The 15,563-nt window shown below is 39.8% G+C and overlaps 1 protein-coding gene across 1 annotated transcript in view; it reads right to left on the bottom strand.

The window, feature by feature from the left end:
• Positions 1-15,306, bottom strand: part of CBFA2T2 (CBFA2/RUNX1 partner transcriptional co-repressor 2) — a 44,282-nt gene extending 28,976 nt beyond the window's left edge. Inside the window, exons 1-2 of the mRNA XM_065892902.1 lie at positions 15,168-15,306; positions 11,481-11,722 (exon numbers count right to left, since the gene is read on the bottom strand). Of these exons, the coding sequence (XP_065748974.1) occupies positions 11,481-11,722; positions 15,168-15,285 (360 nt within the window). The 5' untranslated portion in view covers positions 15,286-15,306. The remainder of the gene's footprint in view (positions 1-11,480; positions 11,723-15,167) is intronic.
• Positions 15,307-15,563: the final 257 nt, after the last annotated feature.

The raw sequence follows: 15,563 nt of genomic DNA, 5'->3' as shown, positions 1-15,563 counted from the left end.
TTTATAAACTACCTAGTCTATGGTATTCTATTCTAAGAGCCTAAAAGGACTAAGACGCTGATCTGAATGAAAATCTCAGTATGTGAGATTATAAATTGGTATAAAACTTGGGAAAACCATTTGACCTTATATACTAAATTTATATACATGTATACTCTATGAAATCACAATTCCATTGTTCAGTGCAGTGCTTGCACACATGTACCATAAATAACAATGTTCATTATTTGTAATGGCCCCTGTACAGAAAAGAGTTAATATAGCTGGTCTACAACTGCTAACCTTAGGAAAGCCTGCTTGCAAGGTAAAAAGCTGTAACACATGCTACAACACGGATAAACCTTGACAACATTACACTAAGTGAAATGAGCTAGCTACAAAAAGACAAATACTATGTGATTTCACTAATAGGAGGTACCTGGAGTAGTCAAGTAGAATGGTGGCTGACAGAAGCTGGGGAAAGAAGGAAATGGGGAATTATTGTTTAATGGCACAGAGTTACAGTTTTGAAAGATAAAAAGTGTTCTGAAGGTAGACGGTGGTGATAGTTGCACAACAATGAATATACTTAATACCACTGAATTGTACACTTAAAAATGGTTACGGTGGTAAATTTTGTGCTATATGTATTTTACCACCTCCTTATGATGACACAATTTCAAAAATTTGGAAAAAAAAAAAAAGAAACATTAACCCAAGCACAGCCATTTAAAAGAGATGATTGGCTACATCTACATATTCCTTCATAGCTAGAAAAAAATTCACTTTCTCTGTGTGTGTGTGTGTGTGCGCGCGCGTGCGTGCGTGCGCGCATGCACGCGTGCAAATGAGCTGTCATTTTTTTCTTCTACTCTTGAAATTAAGCAGACTCAATTTGCTGCTGGAATTGGCGTAACATTCTGATGGCTACTTTGCTTCCAATTATGCTCAAACTCATTTTGACATTTAAGGCCAATTTTATTAGTCTAGAGCCAGAAATACTTTTCCATAATACTCTAAAATTTGACCAATAAAGGGACCCCACTCCCACCCCAAACAAACAAAAAGTTTCCCTAATGGATCAGGGTACTGTTTTTACAAACTCTGATTGATGCTAAACACCACTTTTCCTTCTATGTGTCTGGAGTTTCATAGGTGCTATGCCAAGAGTGCCTATGTGCCCAGACCGCAGGAAAAACCTTGGGCATTGAGGGTTTAATGGGGTTCCTTGGGCAGAAACATCATACATAAGTTGCTGTATTTTCACTGCTGGAGGAAGAGTGAACTCTGTGTGACTGTTCATAGAGGAGAAAAAGGAAGTCTATATATGGATTCCTCCGGATCACAACTGTGTTTCTCACCTTTTTGATCCAGTTGTGTATCTTTTTTTTTTTTTTCCTGCGGTACGCGGGCCTCTCACTGTTGTGGCCTCTCCCACTGCGGAGCACAGGATCCGGATGCGCAGGCTCAGTGGCCATGGCTCACGGGCCCAGCTGCTCCGCAGCATGTGGGATCTTCCCGGATCGGGGCACGAACCCGTGTCCCCTGCATCGGCAGGTGGACTCCCAACCACTGCGCCACCAGGGAAGCCCCAGCTGTGTACCTTTATTATGCCTCTGTATTAAATCTTAGGGACTTCCCTGGTGGTCCAGTGGTAAAGAATCTGCCTTGCAATACAGGGGATGCAGGTTTGATCTCTCATCAGGGAACTAAGATCCCACATGCTGCAGGATAACTAAGCCCGCGTGCCACAACTACTAAGCTCGTGCGCCTCATCTAGAGCCCGTGTGCCACAAACTACAGAGCTCACGTGCTCTGGAAGCTGCGCGCCACAACTAGAGATGAGAAAACCTGCATTTCACAACTAAAGAGAAGCCTGTGCACCACAATGAAGAGCCTGCATGCTGTAACGAAAGATCCCGCATGCCTCAACAAAGATCCTGTGGGCTGCAACTAAGACCTGTTGCAGCCCAAAAAAAAAAACAACTTAGCTGTGAGCACAACTATATGCCAAGTCTGGACAATTCTAGCAAATCTCAAGACATGGGGGTGGTACTGGGGGACCCCTGATGCTGCCTCAAAATATAAACAACTCAAATGTCCATCAAAAAGTATAAACTGTATATTCCTACAATGAAACATTATACAGCAATGACAATGAACCACCTACAGTTATACAAAACAACAGGGATAGAATCTCAAATGAGGAAAAAGTCATTTTGCCTTGTATGAAAGTGGTTTCCTCTGTACAATACTGAATCATCTTTTAAAGCAGCAGTTCATAAACATTTTAGTCTCATAATCCCTCTAATTAATATGGGTTACATCTATTGATAATCATTATACCTGAAATTAAAACTGAGAATTTAAACAATATTTATTATTAATTCATTTCAAAATAACTGTACTTATCTCAAAAATGTAGCATACAGATTTGGTGCAGCATGGCGTTGGCTGTGGTACTGAAGTCAAGCAAGATTCCACAAGAGATGCAATTTGCTGCCAGAAGTATGTTTTTCTTCAAAAAGGCAATAACTTCAAGCACTTCTGGTGGATACAGATTTTTGCTGCAACTCTGCAAACGCAGGCGAGACACTACCCTGGGACCAGCTGGCCTGTGGCCCTTGGGTGATGACAGGGGAGTGCATTGCTGAGACACATAGGACACCTCCTACAGAGGACCACTTCTCTAAAGCTGAGAAACATAACTAACCTATCACATACATAAAAATACAAATAGCAATTTAGACAAAATGAGGTGGGGACTTCCCTGGTGGTCCAGTGGCTAAGACTCTGCGCTCTGGATGCAGGGGGCCAGGGTTCGATCCCTGGTCACAGAACTAGATCCCACATGCTGCAACTGAGAGTTTGCATGCCACAACTAAAGACCCTGCATGCTGCAACTAAAAAAAAAAAAGATCCTGCATGCTTGCTGCAAGTAAAAGATCCCGCACATGGCATTGAAGATCCCATGTGTTGCAATTAAGACCTGGTACAGACAAATAAATAAACATTAAAAAAATGAGGTGACAGTAGAATGTTTCAGACAAAGGAACAAGATAAAACCCCAGAAGAACCAGTGATGTGGAGATAGGCAATCTACCCAAGAAAGAGTTGAGTAATGATCATAAAGATGATCACAGGACTTGGGAGGAAAATGTATGCAGAGAGCAATAAACTAGCAGTTTTTAACAAAGAATTAGAAAATATAAAGAGCAACCAAACAGAAGAATATAATGACGGAAATGAAAAACACACTAGAAGGAATCAACAGTAGACTAAACGAGGCAGAATTATGGATCAGTAAGCTGAAACACAGAGTAGTGGAAATCACTGCCGTCAAAAAGAAAAAAGAATGAAAAGAAATGAAGACAGTGTAAGAGACCTCTGGAACAACATCAAGCGTACTAATGTTTGCATTACAGGGGACCCAGAAGGAGTAGAAAAAGAGAGAAAGGGCCTGAGAAAACGTGTGAAGAGATAATAGCTGAAAACTTCCCTAACCTGGGAAAGGAAATAGTCACCCAAGTCCAGGAGGTACAGAGTCCCATACAGCAGCAGTCTCCAACCTTTTTGGCACCATGGACTGGTTTCACGGAAGACAATTTTTCCACAGGGGGCGGGGTGGGGGATGGGATGGTTCAGGCATTAATGCGAGCGATGGGGAGTGGCAGATGAAGCTTAGCTCACTCTCCTGCCACTCACATCCTGCTGTGCAGTCCAGCTCCTAACAGGCCACGGACTGCTACTGGTCCATGCATGGCCCAGGGGTTGGGGACCCCTGCCATACAAGACTAACCTGCAGAGAAACACACCAAAACACACTGTAATCGAAATGACAAAAATTAAAGATAAAGAGAGAATATTAAAAGCAATAAGGGAAAAGCAACAGCACACAAAGTAACTCCTAATAAGGCTATCAGCTGATTTTTTTCAGCAGAAACTCTGCAAACCAGAAGGGAGTGGCACAATACACTTAAAGTGATAAAAGAGAAAAACCTACAACCAAGAATACTCTACCCAGCAAGGCTCTCATTCAGATTTGGTGGAGAAATCAAAAGCTTAACAGACAAGCAAAAGCTAAAAGAATTCAGCACCCTAAACCAGCTTTATGACAAATGCTAAGGGAACTTCCCTAGGCAGAAAAGAAAAGGCCACAATTAGAAACAAGAAAATTATGAAATGGAAAAGCTTACTGGTAAAGGCAAAAATACAAAAAGGGTAGGGAATCATCCATATACAAAGCTACTGGGGAGGTAGTTAAAAGACAAAAGAAGGGGCTTCCCTGGTGGCGCAGCGGTTGAGAGTCCACCTGCCGATGCAGGGGACATGGGTTCGTGTCCCGGTCCAGGAAGATCCCACATGCCGCGGAGCGGCTGGGCCCGTGAGCCATGGCCGCTGGGCCTGTGCATCCGGAGCCTGTGCTTCGCAGCGGGAGAGGCCACAATAATGAGAGGCACGTGTACCAAAAAAAAAAAAAAGAAAAAAAGAAACACACAAAATGGACTTCCCTGGTGGCACAGTAGTTAAGAATCTGCCTGCCAATGCACAGAACATGGGTTCAAGCCCTGGTCCGGAAGATCCCACATGCTGCAGAGCAACTAAACCCACACGCCACAACTACTGAGCCTGCGCTCTAGAGCCTGCAAGCGACAACTACTGAGCCTGTGTGCCACAACTAATGAAGCCGCAGGCCTAGAGCCTGTGCTCTGCAACAAGAGAAGCCACCACAATGAGGAGACCGCGCACTGTAACTAAGAGTAAGCCCTGCTCACCACAACTAGAGAAAGCCCACGCGCAGTAACAAAGACCCAACGCAGCCAAAAATAAATAAATAAAATAAATAAATTTTTAAAAACAAAAGAAACACACAGAACAATTAGATGTAAAATATAATATCAAAAACAATAATCATGAGGGGAGCAGAGTACAAATGCAGGGTATCTAAAACCCATTTGAAAGTAAGAGATCAGCAACTTAAAACAAGCATGTATATGTATATATATATATATATATATATATATATATATATGCTGCTATACAAAAACCTGCTATACAAAAACCTATATATACAGGCTGCTATACAAAATCTATAATAAATATACATACAAAAAAGAAACAAGAATGCAAACACAACACTAAAGATAGTCATCAAATCACAGAAGAGAACAAAAGAAGGTGAAAAAAAGACCTACAGGGCTTCCCTGGTGGCGCAGTGGTTGAGAGTCCACCTGCCGATGCAGGGGACACGGGTTCGTGCCCCGGTATGGGAAGATCCTACGTGCCGTGGAGTGGCTGGGCCCGTGAGCCATGGCCGCTGAGCCTGTGCGTCCGGAGCCTGTGCTCCGCAACAGGCGAGGCCACAGCAGTGAGAGGCCTGTGTACCGCAAAAAAAAAAAAAAAAAAAAAAAAAAAAGACCTACAAAAACAAATCCAAAACAATTAACAAAATGGCAATAGGTACATGCATATCAATAATTACTCTAAATATAAATGGACTAAATGCTCCAACCAAAAGACAGACTGCTGAATGGATACAAAAACAGGACCCATATATATGCTGCCTACAAGAGACTCACTTCAGATTTCGAGACAAATACAGACTGAAAGTGAGGAGATGGGAAGAGGTATTCCATGCAAATGGAAATCAAAAGAAAGTTGGAGTAGCAATACTCATATCAGACAAAAGAGACTTTAAAATAAAGAATGTGGGAACTTCCTTGGTGTTGCAGTGGAAGACTCCGCGCTCACAATGCAGGAGGCCTGGGTTCGATCCCTGGTCAGGGAACTAGATCCCACATGCATGCCACAATGAAGAGTTTGCGTGCCATAACTAGGAAGCCACCAAGCCGCAACTAAGGAACATGCCTGCTGCAACTAAGACCTGGTGCAACCAAATAAATAAAATAAACAAATAAATATTTTTTAAAAAAAGAAAGAAAGAAGAAGGCTATGACTGGGAATTCCCTAGTGGTCCAGTAATTAGGACTCCGTGCTCTCACTGCCGAGGCCCTGGGTTCAATCCTTGGTCAAGGAACTAAGATCCCACAAGCTAAGGAGTGTGGCCAAAAAAACCCAAATAAACAAACATACCTAATTATCAAAGGATCAATCCAAGAAGAAGATAGAACAATTAATTGTAAATACATATGCACACAACATAGAAGCACCTCAATTTACATGGCAAATGTTAACAGACATAAAAGGAGAAACTGACGGTAACACAATAATTGTGGGGAACTTTAATACCCCACTTACATCAATGGACAGATCATCCAGACAGAAAATCAGTAAGGAAACACAGGTCTTAAATGACACATTAGACCAGATGGACTTAATTGATATTTACAGGGCATTCCATCTGAAAGCAGCAGGATACAAATTTTTTTCACGTGTAAATGGAACATTCTCCAGGACAGATCACATGATGGGCAAGAAAGCAAGACTTGGTAAATTTAAGAAACCTGAAATCATATCAAGCATCTTTTAAAACACAAACACATGGAGGCTAAACAACATGCTACTGAACAACCAATGGATCACTGAAGAAATCAAAGAGGAAATCAAAAAATACCTAGACACAAATGAAAATGGAAACATAACAATCCAAAACCCATGGGACGCAGCAAAAGCAGTTCTAAGAGGAAAGTTTATAGTGATATTAGATTACCTCAGGAAACATGAAAAATCTCAAATGAACAACCTAAACTTACACCTAAAGCAACTAGAGAAGAACAAACAAAACCCAAAGTTAGTAGAAGGAATGAAATCATAAAGATCACAGCATAAATAAATGAAGTAGAGACTAAAAGAAAAACAAAACAGAAAACATCAATGAAACTAAAAACTGGTTCTCTGAAAAGATAAACAAAATTGATAAACCTTTAGCCAGCCTCATCAAGAAAAAAAAGGGAGAGGGCCCAAATCAATAAAATCAGAAAAGGAGAAGTTACAACTGACACCACTGAAACACAAAGGATCTTAAGAGACTACTAGGAGCAGCTATATACCAATAAAACGGACAACCTAGAAGAAATGGACAAATTCTTAGAAATGTACAACCTGCCAAGACTGAACCAGGAAGAAACAGAAAATATGAACCAGCCAATTACCAGTAATGAAATTAAATATGCAACCTGGGGTATCCCCGGTGGCGCAGTGGTTAAAAACCTGCCTGCCAATGCAGGGGACATGGGCTCGATCCCTGGTCCGGTAAGATCCCACATGCCGCAGAGCAACTAAGCCAGTGAGCCACAACCACAGAGTGTGTGCTCTAGAGCCTGTGAGCCACAACTACTGAAGCCCGCATGCTCTAGGGATCGTGCTCCGCAACAAGGGAAGCCACCGCAATGAAAAGCCCATGCACCGCAACAAAGAGTAGCCCCCAATTGCCACAACTAGGGAAAGCCCGCATGCAGCAACAAAGACCCAACACAGCCAAAGATAAATAAAATTAAAAAAAAAAAAGAAATTAAATAAGCAACTTAAAAACTCCCAACAAACAAAAGTCCAAGACCAGACAGCTTCACAGGTGAATTATACCAAACATTTAAAGAAGCGTTAATACCTATCCTTCTGAAACTATTCCAAAAAATGGCAGAGGGAGGAACACTTCCAAACTCATTCTATGAGGTCACAATCACCCTGATAAAGATATTACAAAAAAAAAAGAAAATTACAGGCCAATACCACTGATGAACACAGATGCAAAAATCCTCAACAAAATACCAGCAAACAGAATCCAACAATACATTAAAAGGATTATACACCATGGTCACCACAAATTAATCAATGTTATACACCCATTAACAAACTGAAGAATAAAAACCATATGATCATCTCAACAGATGCAGAAAAAGCTTCTGATAAAATTCAACACCCATTTATGATAAAAACTCTTCAGAAAGTGGGCACAGAGAGAACATACTTAGCATAATAAAGGCCATATATGACAAACCGACACCTAACAGCATACTCAAGGGTGAAAAGCTGAAAGCATTTCCTCTAAGATCAGGAACAAGAAAAGGATTTCCACTCTTGCCATTTTTATTCAACATAGTTTTGGAAGTCCCAGCCACAGCAATCAGAGAAGAAAAAAAAATAAAAGGAATCCAATCTGGAAAAGTAAAAGTAAAACTGTCACTGTTTGCAGACGACATGATGCTACATACAGAAAATCCTAAGGATGCTACCAGAAAAATACTAGAGCTCATCAATGAATTCAATAAAGTTGCAGGATACAAAATTAATATACAGAAATCTGTTGCATTTCTATACACTAACAACAAAATATCAGAAAGAGAAATTAAGCGAACAATCCCATTTAACACTACATCAAAAAGAATAAAATACCTAGGAATAAATGTACCTGAGGCGGGAAAATACCTGTACCCCAAAACTACAAGACACCGATGATAGAAACTGAAGATGACAAACTGATGCAAAGATATACCTTGTTTTTGGATTAGAAGAATGAATATTGTTAAAATGACCATACTACCCAAGGAAATCTACAGATTCAATGCAATCCCTATCAAATCACCAATGGCATTTTTCACAGAACTGGAACAAAAAATTTTTTAATTTGTGTGGAAACACTAAAGATCCCAAATAGCCAAAACAATCTTGAGAAAAAACACTGCTGGAGGAATCACACTCCCTAACTTGACTATACTACAAAGCTACAGTAATCAGAAAAGTATGGTACTGGCACAAAAACAGACACACAGATCAATGGAAAAGGACAGAAAGCCCAGAAATAAACCCATGCACTTATGGTCAACTAATCTACAACAAAGGAGGCAAGAATATACAACGCAGAAAAGACAGTCTCTTCAATAAGTGGTGCTGGGAAAACTGGACAACTACATGTAAAAGAATGAAATTAGAACATTCTCCAACACCATATAGAAAAATAAACCCAAAATGGATTAAAGACCTAAATATAAGACTGCATACTGTAAAACTCCTAGAGGAAAACATAGGCAGAACACTCTTTGACATAAACCACAGCAATATATTTTTGGATCCATCTCCTAGAGTAAGGAAATAAAAAAATAAATAAACAAATGGGATCTAATTAATCTTAAAAGCTTTTGCCCAGCAAAGGAATCCATATACAAAATGAAAAGACAATCTACAGGCTGGGAGAAAATACTTACAAACAATGCAACTGACAAGAAATTAATCTCCAAAATATACAAACAGCTCATATAGCTTAATATCAAAAAAAAACCCAATTAAAAAAAAATAGGCAGAAGACCAAAATAGACGTTTCTCCAAAGAAGATATACAGATGGCCAACAGGCACATGGAAAGATGCTCAACACTGCTAATTACTAGAGAAATGCAAATCAAAATTACAATGAGGAGCCATCTCATGCTGGTCAGAATGGCCATCATTAAGAAGTCTCCAAATAATAAATGCTGGAGAGGGTATGGAGAAAAAGGAAACCTTCTTTTTCTTTTACATTCCCACTGTTGGTGGGAATAGAGTTGTCATATGCTCCTGAGCATATATCTGGACAAAGCTATATTTTGAAAAGATACATGCACCCCTATGTTCACAGCAGCAGTATTTACAACAGCCAAGACATGGAAACAACCTAAATGTCCATCAACAGATAAATGGATAAAGAAGATGCAGCATATACACACAATGGAATATTACTAAGTCATAAAAAAGAATGAAATAATGCCATTTGCAACAACATGGATGGATCTAAAAAGAGATTATCATACTAAGTGAAGTAAGTCAGGCAGAGAAAGACAAATAGCATACAATATCACTGAAATTTTTTTTTTTTTTAGCTGTGTGGCACAGCTTGCAGAATCTTAGTTCCCCAAACAGGGGAACCATGGCCCACAGCAGTGAAAGCACAGAGTCCTAACCACTGGACTGCCAGGGAATTCCAATTATCACTTAAATGTTGACTCTAAAAAAATGATATAAATGAATTTGTTTACAAAACAGAAATAGACTCACGGGCATAGAAAACAAACTATGTTTACCAAAAGGGAAAGTGGGGAAGGAATAAATTAGGAATTTGGGATTAACAGATACGCACTACTATGTATAAAATAGATACATAACAAGGACCTGCTGTATAGCACAGGGAACCATATTCAATACCTTGTAATAACCTATAATGGAAAAGAATCTGAAAAAGAATATAACTGACTCACTTTGCTGTACACCTGAAACTAACACAACGTTGTAAATTAACTATCCTTCAATTTTAAAAAATGGTTAAAAAATGTAGTAAGGTGAATGGCACTGTTTGTACAGTTTTGCAAATCTCTCTGCTATCTAGCTTAATAAAAGAGAGCTGGATTCTCCTAATTTGCTTCTGCATTTAACCTGTTTCAACATCCTATGTCATGCAGCCTCTAGAAAATTCCACAATACAGTCATGAGAGAATAAGAGTCAAAAGGCAAGTAACATTTTAGTATTATTATGAAAATGTTTTTGACCTCCTGGACTTCCAAAAAGGGTCTCAAGAAATCCTAGGGGTCCCTAACTACACTTTGAGAACTGTCTGGTAAAAGTTTAGTACTGTGATTCATCTTTATCACATACAGAGGGTAATATGCAGGAGCACAGTGTGCTTTTAGTTGAGGTAAATCTTGAGGAATTCAATTTACAAACATTAAGAACTGGAAGCTCGTCCCTTATATACACTAAGAGTCAAACCTCTCCCAGCTGTCAATGTAAGAAGATCACTACCTTATATCATGGATTCACCACTCAGTATGGAAAAAAAATTTGTTCCTTGAAAATCCTAAAGAAATTGTATTTGCACGAGGAGCTGAAGAATGTAATCCATTTGATACTATTTATTTAGACCACAAAACTTGTAATTTCACAAATTATTATCTTGAAAATTAAACCATTTGTCTTTTTTCTCTGGTTTGGAAACAATGCACCAGGCACTGAATATATTAAGGAACAAAACTTAGTTGAACCTCAGTGGGCCTGTTGAAACTCACTTTTAAGAGAAATTCAAAGTTGTTTATTGGAATTAAATTGATACCATAAGAAACAATACGGTAGGGCTTCCCTGGTGGCGCAGTTGTTGAGAGTCCACCTGCCGATGCAGGGGACACGGGTTCGTGCCCTGGTCCGGGAGGATCCCACATGCCGCAGAGCGGCTGGGCCCCATGAGCCATGGCCGCTGAGCCTGCATGTCCGGAACCTGTGCTCCACAACGGGAGAGGCCACAACAGTGAGAGGCCCGCGTACCGCAAAAAAAAAAAAAAAAGAAAAAAAAAAAAAGAAACAATACGGTAAACCTTACAGATTTTGCTTTTGTTTCTTTGATAAACATTATCCACAACTGAAATCCATGATTCAACATTATTATACAAGTTAAACTAATCTAGACTGTAGAATCTGCCACACTGCTACAAGTTAGGGAATGAGGAGAAGTATGTACAACCTCTCTGCTGGCTTCAGTTCTGAGCCATATACTCAAGCAGCTGTCGACAGTGATGTACTTACCACCAGTGCTAGAACAAGAGTCCGCACCTTCTCCCCAATCTCAGGTGAGATGTCATTGCCAAACTGTTGCAGAGTGGTGAGGAAACGTTTCAACTTGCTGAGCTGCCGGGCACCACAAGTGGCTGGCAACTGTTGATTTGTTAGTGCAGATGATGTGGAAGAGGCAGGACCATTGCTGAATCTCTGTGGTGGTGATGGGGCACCATTCAGGGTGGGAGGAGAATGGTTGATGCCGTTGCTCACTAAAAGAAAGACTTGGTTTAAGTGCAAAACATAAGGATCTCTGCTAATTTCTTCTTTTTTTACATTTGCCTTCATTTATTCATTTGAATTTTGTAAATCACATGTTAAAAGAGTACACAAGACATGTTTTCAGCCCTCAGCAATGTTGCTTTATAGTGAGACAGGTTGCCAGGTAAAAAATGGTAACAGAATAACATAAAGTGTTAGAAGAGTATGAGTGCTACAAGAGCAAAGAAAAGGGACATCTAGATTCTACAGGTGCCAAGGGGAGGGATGGGTAGTTTTTAAGACTTCTTGCAATAGGCTGCATGAGAGAAGTCTGGTAGAATATGTATTTCCAATGACTGGACACTCATGCCCATCTTTTATGTGACACCTCCTTCCCAACCTCAGGTTCCCAAAGAATTTAAGCAGTCAATTTAAATATAGCATCTGGAGGCTTCCCTGGTGGCACAGTGGTTAAGAATCCACCTGCCAATGTGGGGGACATGGGTTTAAGCCCTGGTCTGGGAAGATCCCACATGCCACAGAGCAACTAAGCCTGTGCACCACAACTACTGAGCCTGTGCTCTAGAGCCCACGAGCCACAACTGCTGAGCCTGCATCCCACAGCTACTGAAGCCCGTGCACCTAGAGCCCATGCTCCACAATAAGAGAAGCCACTGCAATGAGAAGCCCATGCACTGCAATTAAGAGTAGCCCCTGCCCGCCACAACTGGAGAAAGCCCACACGCAGCAACAAAACCCCAATGCGGCCAAAAATAAATTAAATAAATAAATTTATATTAAAAAATATATATATAGCATTTAAACAAGATAATCAGAAAGTAGAGAGTTGTGTTAATGTGAGAAATGTTTTTTTCTAGGCTATAGGTTTAATGACCTGTTCCTGCAATGAGATATATATCTCTTTGACCACTCAGAATATTCATGTCCATTAAAATCAGTTTTTCTCTGCCTTGACAGTGCCAATATAGCATTTTCTAGATACCATATGGGACACTTCCATTCTATATTTCTGCTCAAATTATAATACATGTGATAAATTACAGTTTTCCTATTTGCCTGTTCTTTTTTGTTTTTTTAATAAATTTATGTATTTATTTTTATTTTTGTCTGCCTTGGGTCTTTGTTGCTGCATGTGGGGCTTTCTCTAGCTGCGGCAAGCTGGGGCTACTCTTTGTTGTGGTGTGCAGGCTTCTCACTGAGGTGGCTTCTCTTGTTGCAGGGCACGGGCTCTAAGCGCACGGGCTCAGTAGTTGTGGCGCACGGGCTTAGTTGCTCCGTGGCATGTGGGATCTTCCAGGACCAGGGATCGAACCTGTGTCCCCTGCATTGGCAGGTGGATTGTTAACCACTACAGCACCAGGGAAGTCCCTGCCCATTGTTCTTAACAGTCATTTCTTGTAGTTTTAATTTGGAACACAACTATAGAGCTATGTTCTTGGAGGCAAAGCTCCTTCTTCCCTGATGAATGAAATAAAATTACCTAGTGCCTAAGTGTCAACAGATTTTTCATTTAATCATATCCAGGCTTGAAAATTTAAGAAAGTAAAACTAAGTCTAAAAACATATCACCTGTATTAAGAAGCATTATTTGACAGGCTCCGCTGCTCCTACTAGATTTAATAACTTTGCTCTGTGCTGCCCATGTACATGCTTCCATTATTTTACTTACCAAATTATACTTATTTCTTTCTGTATTATACTGCCTTGAAAGACTGTCTACTTCTTGATTAAACACACATCTGTGTATATCATAATTAGCTAAGCTGCTATGAACTGTGTATGCTGTATGTATATGGCTCACTGCATAAAAGGTTAACAGGCTGAGAAAAAGAGGGTGTCTCTACTGTGTCTCCCAGTGAAGGATGCTAGAGCTACTGGAAAGGAAGGCTCAACACTCAACCTCAGCAATACAGAAAGTCAGCTGCAATGGTGTACCATTTCTTTGTGTTCACAGAAAGGTCCATTGCCATTGGAGAGCTGCCCTCTTTTGAAGCAACCTGTAAAAATAATACATTACTATGCTTTTCGCCACCCTGACACTTACACGGGCTGTTTTACAATTTCTTCAGTGCAAGTGTATGATCACATTTTCTGAAATAAAACATATTCATCCCTAAATAGTCAAATATGGGGGTCAAAAGGGTTGACTACACACACATACACACACACACACACACACACACACACACACCCCGACTGTCTGTATCTTGAAATCTGAATGACAGCCTGGGTTTAAATCTGTTTCACTTCAAGATAGTATCTTTATCTAAGGCTGTTTAACTTTGAGATAAAAAATACAATTTAAGAAAAAAGGGTATCAAACTTCATTTCATAAACTTTGGCTCAAATTGTTACAGCTGCCAGTTACTCAATTTCAAATGTTTTGGGGCAATAAATAATTAAACCTTCTTTTTTAAATTGAGGTTTTAGGACTAAATTTGCGGAGTCACAGGGTTTGGGGAAATTCAGCTTTAGTAGATACTACCAAAAATTTTTCTCATAAACAATGTATGATTGTTCAAGTTGCTCCACACATACTCCAAAACTTGATATTCTTTTTTGTTCTGAACATTCTTGTGGGTGTATGTAGTACTACACTGGGTTTTAGTTTGCATTTCCTTGGTGACTAGCGAGGCTGAACAACTTTTATTTATTGTCTAATATATTCGTTATGGACTAAATTGTATCCCCCTCCCAAACTCCTACGTTGAAGTTGTGACCCCCCATACCTCAGAATGTGACTATATTTGGAGATAGGGCCCTTAAAGGTTAAATGAGGTCATCTGCCTAAGTCCTAATCCAATATGACTGTTGTACTTATAAGAAGAGGAGGAAGCACCAAGGATGCACATGCACAAGGAAAGGCTATGAGAGGACAGAGCAAGAAGGCAGCTATCTGCAAGACAAGGAAAGAGGCTTCCAAAGAAACCAAACCTGTTGACATCTTGATCTTGGACTTCTAACCTCCAGAACTGTGAAAAAATTAATTCCTGTTGTTTAAGCCACCTAGTCTTTGGTATTTTGTTACAGCAGCCCTAGTAAACTAATAAAATAATCAATTTTTTTGGTAAAAAGCCTTACCATGACAGTCCTGGAGTATAGTTCATTCATTTTATGAAACTTACTTTGAATCCTATTAATCAATATAATAATTTAAATTCATTATTTTAGAGCCAAAGAAATTAAAATAGATACTTACAAGCCAAAAAGTATGAAAACAAAATATTTAGACTACTAGATTTCCAAATACCTAAATCAGCTATGTACTATTCTCAGAGGGAAAAAGCAACTTAGAAAAGAAACAACCAAGACACATGTGTGTGTGTTAACAGCCATTTAAAAAATGTTGAGTAGTATATATAGAAGGCTTAATGACATTCATTTAGATCCAAATGTCACTGTGAACCACAAACCCAAGTAATTAAGAGGTCTCACATGCTGTAGGAGTGAATGACACTGGCCTAGGTCCTCCGGGATTTATTGGTGGGAGGGGTGGCATGGTGGGAGGTGAGGATCTTGACTGTATCTTCACTTCCACAGGCGATCCAGGCATTGCTGGCACCCTTTTGTCAGCACCAACTGTAGAGAAAAAAAGGAATGGAAATCAGAAATTTCTATAAAAGAAAAATAGTCACAACAATCTGAAATACCAACATATTTACCTAGAGGACTGAGAAGTGAAGAAGATGCTTTCTTAGTACAATAGGCTGAATGGTGGCCCCCCAAAATATGTCTACCTCTTAATTCCTTGAACTGTGAATGTTTCCTTATTTGGAAAAAATGTCCTTGCAGATATAATTAAGTTAAGGATCTTGAGGGGAGGAGATCACC

Source organism: Phocoena phocoena, chromosome 15 (genome assembly GCF_963924675.1).
Source record: "Phocoena phocoena chromosome 15, mPhoPho1.1, whole genome shotgun sequence".
NCBI lineage: Eukaryota > Metazoa > Chordata > Mammalia > Artiodactyla > Phocoenidae > Phocoena > Phocoena phocoena.
Note: the sequence above shows the minus strand (reverse complement) of the source record. Positions and strands in the feature narration are given on the sequence as shown.